This window comes from Tigriopus californicus, chromosome 1 (genome assembly GCF_007210705.1).
Source record: "Tigriopus californicus strain San Diego chromosome 1, Tcal_SD_v2.1, whole genome shotgun sequence".
Lineage (NCBI taxonomy): Eukaryota > Metazoa > Arthropoda > Copepoda > Harpacticoida > Harpacticidae > Tigriopus > Tigriopus californicus.
In genome coordinates this window covers 3,004,985-3,012,171 of record NC_081440.1, presented here as the reverse complement: position 1 = coordinate 3,012,171, position 7,187 = coordinate 3,004,985, and the positions used below count along the sequence as shown (strand labels likewise).

Here is a 7,187-nt window from a genome sequence, read left to right as displayed (position 1 = left end):
ACCACGAACCTCCGGTACATGTCTGTCTCACCTTTGCCCTGGATAACAAAGACATTCTCTTGGTCGGACGGATCTTGGGAGTGAGTGGTCGCTATACGAAGTCACTCCTCACCCTCTTTGGTTGTTACTTATACTGTGCACCTTGGCTACCTTTACAACACAACCATTACCTTGACGTACATGATGTAATCGAGAGGGAAAGAAGTACTGACGATGTCAAGGAAAAATTATCAACCACTTACCGTACAGCAACTGGCCCAATGGATATTCTTCATCGTACATGAATCCTGGAATGCAGATCTTAAACTCCTCATAGTTTTCACTACTCATTCAACTTGATTAAAGGCGAATCCCTTTGACAAATTTGAGCCTTTGTGCCTGATCTAAAACTCGTTTGAGTAAAACGAAAGTGCCAAAATCTATGGATTTGCCCCAACAAAAAGCATGATGTGGAATAGTAGATCCTAGCGGATCGTATTCAACATTACGAGAGACAAAACTCCACCATTTTTTGAATTTTTCTTGTCCAAGAGCAAAGAATGAAGATGAAGAATGAAAATTCGAGTTGCAATTGTCTAACTATTCAAATTATATTGCAATACAGGGAACAATTCAAACATATTAGCATTAGCAAACATGTTAGTTTGAAGAGTAACTAAGTTGCATACCGAGGAGGTACAAAAGTAATAAAAGAAATATGCGTTCCAAAAACATTTGTAGTACTATCTCATTGATACCATTGAAAGTTTTGATGTTAGGCAAGAAATTCCTTCAACCTTAACGCTTGGTTGATTTGCAACGTTGACAAAACCTGCCTTTATTAGACCTAAAACTATCAGATTCTTATATCATCTACAATCTCTAGGATACAGAGCAACTAAATTTCTTTACTGATTAAAAAAGGTCGCAAAAATAACTTGCTTTGACGTTGAGCAGCATATCCAGAGATTTGAATGCGAGTAATTGTCCGAAATTGTTCAGGTGGAAATTCGGTAATATTGTAAGGAAAACTAGTTCCTATACCCATCTGGATTTTACCTTCAATGACAAAACAAGTCATTCTTTTGACCTTTCTTGATGTAGCACTGAAATTAAAGGAAAAGACCTTGAAGGAGTGAGTTCACCTTGAACACTTTGTTATAGAGCTTGTTTAACGCTTTTTGCCATAGATTGATTCACCTTTTAAACTTTCCCACCTGGCTCGAAAAAATGTTAAAAAACAATAAGAAATGACGTATGAAAAAAGGGAAACGGATAAACTTAGATTATACGTTTATTGTTGGCAATTTCGGCGCTCTCCTCGGCTTCTTGTTATTCTATGAGCTCCTTAAAGGACAATAAATCGTGCCTTCCGTTACCAAATGATCATTCAATTCATTTTTATTCATCAGCATAAATAAAAATTACTTTTAGCCCTTGAAGAGCTGCTTTTGACTTTGTTTTTGTTGTTTTTGAGCTCCTCATTTGTCCGTTAACTTTTCGAAATCTTAGGAAGTGTCGTGTGAAAATATGCCATGTACTTTATTTTGGTTTCTAACTAGATCTCTGTACTGAAAATTCGACTTGCCACCCTAAAAAATGTGTCTTTACTAGACCTCGGAAAAAGAGTGAAAAAAAATTGACATTTTTTTGAAAAAGGTAGCAAAATCAGTCATAAAAAGTGAAAAAAACGGTAAAATTTGCTTAAAAAAAACTTGTAAATGAATTGTAGGGTTTGTTCAAAACATGCTCAAAAGATGATATATTTTCTTATTTGCTGGAAAAAAATGAAAGCAATAACGCAAATGCATGTTTTTGTAAAATAAAAATTAGGTGTCGTGAGATCTTTTTTTCAATAAGGTCAGTTTGTTTTTGATGTGGAGTGATTAATTTTTAATCTCAACGAACGGATTCCACATATTTATAACCATATTTGAAGTTTATTTTCTGCTTTTTCGAGTTTTTCTTCAAGCGAGCATGACAAAAGCCAAAAAGATAAGAAAAAGGATTTTTTCCCCCAAAAACAATGTTTTGGGCAATTTGTCCGAAATGTGGCCGAAAAAGGCAAACCTAGGTTTTAGGTTTTCAATTTATTTTCCTAGGTCTAGTCATTACTGTAACACAACCTTTGCTTAGAAGACCCAATAGGGGATGTTAGCCTGCTAGATGGTCCTCGAAATGTAAACAAAAGCTAGTTTTGTGTAAAGACGTTTAATATTGATGCTTGATAAAGAAAGATCAGGAAGGGTCAGCTGATTCTACTTCTCTCTGATTAGACAATTCTTCTCTTATTCTTATTTTCATAATCATCTAAGGGACTTCAAAAGCCAAGAAAACAATTAAACAGTTTCAAAATTGTTTCAATCGGCAACTTTAGTGATAACTATTTTCCTCGATTTTTTGCCACTTTTTAATTTGATATACCATATTCATAACCATATTTTCCATTTAAATCCACGTAGAAGATTGTCCCCAATTCCCAGCAAATGAACTCTTAACGAAATTTTCTTTGCCTCTCAGAATAAACCTTCTTCAGAACAAACCACCATAAAATTAAAGGCATGTTAGAAAGAAGTTGGCCCATTTGTCTGCAACAAACGCAACTTGCTCTTATGACAAATAAATGATTCAAATGTTCTTAAAATCATCTCCAACTCAAGAGTTCCCTTTCGCTTCATAGTTTTCGTAGCGGGAAAGTGTGAAATATGGCGAAAATTTGGCATTCTGATTCAATTTTGACCGCTGAGAAAAATTTATCACTCGCTCGAAAATCGTCAGTACTGCCACGCCGCGCTCATTTGATGTAGCAAAAATGGCAAATAAAACCATAACCGGCGCGGTGAAATCGGTCCTAGAGTTTTAGTAGCCGCCAGGGGTCGCTAGCCGGTCTCACTACTTCCGTTTCATAATATTTACGCTGCATTAATGCTGTAGCGACCCCTGGTGGTGAGGGGATCCACTAGAGAATTTTACTAATGCTTGAATTAGAGAACGCTTTCCGGACCCTTGAATCCGTGCTAGTGGTACCTTTCCAATTGGTTCCGCCTGGATCACCTCATTGATCCACAAAACCATGCGGGAAACCAATATCCGCTCGATTTCGTCCCACCTGCGATCCCTGAAGTGAAGTGTATGACTCATCAGCGTTTTTCAGCCGGCATGCGATTGACCAGCGAGGCTGTTCAAAATCCTTTGGCGCTGTGATTCACTGCCCGTACTGCTTGAGACATAACCAGCAAGAAAGAGTTTCAAGTCTTAACTTCATGTAGGTATGATTATAATTTTGGCTGGATTACCATTTGAGGCTAATTTGTCATCAGAAGTTATGCATATGATTTTGCTCGGATGGACCGGCAGTCGTCACCCTCAGTCAGCTGTCGAAGGTTCGAGAAGACCCCGAGTTTGGACCAGCTGGATCTGGCCGTTCTTTACTAGGGTTGCTAGTTGGGCATTTAAGCCACCAAATAGTAAAAACCTGACATAATGGTTGTCGGACAGAGAGAAGTCTGTGAAATGGCCATTCGCCGTATGATTAACACAGACCCATTATTTCCGACTGACTCGATGAACTCGACCATCCCATCCCTCCCAACTACCCCTTGCACAATTTATCCATTGGCACGCATATTTTGTCACACAGGCATCGCCCATTGACAAATTTTAGCCGTTCATAGCATGCATTCTAGAAAGTTTAATGTGCTGGTCTCATGTAATAAAGGATAAAAGCTCGATGATAGAGGCCCTCTACTTGATGCTAATTCAAAATTGGTTTTTGGCTTCTTTTCACCTCTAATCTGGCCTGTAAGGCTAGTAATGACCTGGCCACACTGAAGTTAGGGATTGCCTCGATCGATCTCCGACAAACATCACGGTGCGGTTCAGCTGAAAGCCAGACAGGAACAACGAAGAGTAAGGGTGGATTTGGATATCGTCCTGGAAATCGTGGAAAATCTCAGCCATCCGTGGATCGTAAATCATGGCGGCCAACTCGATCGGAAGCTTGGCCTTTGATGAGTACGGGCGGCCCTTCCTCATCCTCCGGGATCAAGCCAATCAAAATCGATTGACCGGCAAAGATGCCGTGAAAGTAAGCGATCAAAGGCGAAATAGAATCGAATTCTTCAGGATAGATGGTTTGATGGGTCTACTTTTTTAGAGTCACATTATGGCAGCACGTTCGATTTCGTCCACGTTGCGCACCTCGTTAGGTCCCAAGGGTTTGGACAAGCTCATGGTCAGTTCGGACAATGACATCACCATCACGAACGACGGGGCCACCATCCTGAAGATGATGGATGTGGACCACGAGGTGGCCAAGCTGATGGTTCAGTTATCGCAGTCGCAGGATGACGAGATTGGGGACGGGACCACGGGCGTGGTGGTGCTCTGCGGGGCTTTGTTGGAGCAGGCCGAGGCCTTGATCGATCGGGGCATCCACCCCATTCGGATCGCCGATGGATTCGAGTTGGCGGCCAAATGTGCCGTGGACCATTTAGAATCCGTGGCCGATCGCTTTGAGGTGGACCCCAAGAATCCCGAGAACCTGATCCAAACGGCCATGACCACGCTGGGCTCGAAGATCATTAACAAGTGTCATCGCCAGATGGCCGAGATTGCCGTGCACGCCATTTTATCGGTGGCCGACATTGAGCGACGGGATGTCAATTTCGAGCTCATTAATGTCGAGGCCAAAGTGGGTGGGCGCATGGAAGACTCCATGTTGGTCAAGGGCGTCATTGTGGACAAGGACTTTTCGCATCCCCAAATGCCCAAGGTAACAACTTCATGGAATCGCGACACGAGTTTTCTTATCACAATTGTACAGTAATGTGGAAACCATCTAATTGTTTGTCCTTCTTTTTGATTGACCCTAGTTTAGTGTTATGAATAGGAAATTGGTTATGCTCTTTCTATCACTGTGGAGATTTCGATGACGAGGTTGTCATTGGCATGCTTTCACGGAAGATATCAATCCTCTTGAGGAAGTCAAGTTATGGAGTTTATATGTTCATACGAGGGCATGATTGAATTCTTCGGATCTCGGTCTATGAGATACCGTAGCCAGACCCATGCCAGATCAAAACGCCTGGAGGGTTTGGACCCGGGCCCCATATAGGGCCCGGTTATCCACCTTCTGATTGAACAGATTTATTTTGATAATGAAGTATATTCATGTAAATCGTGTACTTCCTGGAAAAAGACACCCTTGTTTTACCACTCTCTTTTCTTTCGTAGCAACTGAAAGACGTCAAGTTGGCCATTCTCACCTGTCCGTTTGAACCCCCCAAACCCAAGACCAAGCACAAGTTGGACGTGACCTCTGTTGAAGATTATCGACTGCTCCGGAAATACGAATTGGAGAAGTTCGACGAGATGGTCAAACAGGTCAAAGACGCCGGAGCCACGCTGGCCATTTGTCAGTGGGGCTTCGACGACGAAGCCAACCACTTGTTGCTTCAACGCGATCTCCCCGCAGTACGATGGGTGGGTGGACCCGAAATCGAGGTGAGTTCAGGAGCCTTTTCATCCTCGTGTCTCTAGTGCCAGCGAGACGAGCGGCCTAGGTTGCGTGGAGTCATTATTTGCGTAACGGAAAACAATATAAAAACTCCCGCAACCTTGTCAATTTTGATTATTGGACCCAAATCTGACCCAAATCTTACTACATTGCAGTTGATTGCTATCGCCACAGGGGGTCGCATTGTACCTCGGTTCCAAGAACTCACAGGCGACAAGCTCGGCAAGGCTGGTATTGTCCGTGAGATGACCTTCGGCACCACCAAGGACCGTATGCTCGTCATCGAGGAATGCCAGAATTCGAAGGCTGTCACCATCTTCCTCCGCGGAGGCACTCAAATGGTACTTGAACAATTCTTCATAGTTTTTTTTTGCAAACTGCAACCTCCAAAGCATGATGTGCATTATATCAAATCTGTCAATCCAATGACCAAAAGCCATGATTTTACCTTTGATTCTGAACTTGCCTCACACAGCACGATCTAGACTCGTTGATCAACTGGATACTAAATCACCAATCCTTTCATGCCCTCATAGATCATCGATGAGGCCAAGCGAAGCATGCACGATGCGTTGTGCGTGGTCCGAAATCTGGTGCGCGACAGTCGGGTGGTTTATGGTGGAGGAGCTTCCGAGATCTCGTGTGCCTTGGCCGTTGGCAAGGAAGCCGATAAGGTAAGCTATCAAGTTCTCATTAAAGACGAAGCTAACTGAAAACAATGATGATCAACTATATTTAATCTGTCAATCCAATGAACACTGTGATTACTAAATGTTCTGAAGCCTCACTTCTTTCCAATCCAAGAACCACAACCCAGTTGCTTGGAATTTCATCTCCATTTGATCTGGTCTTCGTTTCAGATCAAGACCATTGAGCAGTATGCCTTCAGAGCGTTCTCAGATGCCTTGGAAATGATTCCAATGGCACTGGCCGAGAACTCGGGTTTGGACCCAATCCGAACCATCACCGAGATCAAAGCACAGCAAGTGGCCGAGAAGAACCCTGCCTTGGGCGTGGATTGCATGGGAGCGGGCAGCAACGGTAAGAACACCAAGCAACTTTACAACTTTAGGGGGTACAATTCAAGCACATTGTTTTGCCTGGTCGTAATCGGCGCAAGACTGATCATGATCGTTTGAAGTACAATCGTGCGAGAGTATTTTGAAAGCACTATCACTCTTCATATCTAATATAGACTGACGAGCGTATATCTTTTAAACAGGTGAAAAACCTTCTCGAAATAAGAATTTTCCTGCTATTGCAAGTCATAACTTGCCTTTTTAGGATGGATTGATGCTGAGTAATTTAATATTGGCGATATTTTTTTTTTTTTGCTTTTTTCAGATATGAGAAAGGCGCATGTGTTAGAGACACTCCACAGTAAGAAGTCTCAGATTCTTTTGGCCACGCAGCTCGTGAAGATGATCTTGAAGATCGACGATATTCGCTCGCCTGGAGAAAATTAACGACACCGCCCACCCACCTAATTTACTCTCACATTAATCTAAGCCACGCCTTTCCGCGTTGTTTTTTATGATCTATTCATTCTATTCATGCGCCTTCACTACCACTGTGACGAAACACAACAGATCTAAATCACGAGGAACTTTTCTAATCGTAATAAATGCTCTTCATGCTTTATAACCAAATAACTTGAATCGAATTTTCTTGTTACTTAATAATAACTAAA

General features: G+C 42.1%; 1 protein-coding gene across 1 annotated transcript; it reads left to right on the top strand.

Annotated features, from left to right (window-relative positions):
• Nucleotides 1–3,813: 3,813 nt before the first annotated feature.
• On the top strand, nt 3,814–7,149 carry LOC131882667 (T-complex protein 1 subunit epsilon-like). Its single transcript, XM_059229894.1, has 7 exons — nt 3,814–4,066; nt 4,136–4,753; nt 5,215–5,484; nt 5,653–5,838; nt 6,034–6,171; nt 6,358–6,538; nt 6,842–7,149. The coding sequence occupies exons 1-7, from the start codon at nt 3,956–3,958 to the stop codon at nt 6,961–6,963; spliced, it is 1,626 nt and encodes a 541-aa protein (XP_059085877.1). The 5' UTR covers nt 3,814–3,955; the 3' UTR covers nt 6,964–7,149.
• The last annotated feature ends 38 nt before the right edge of the window (nt 7,150–7,187 follow it).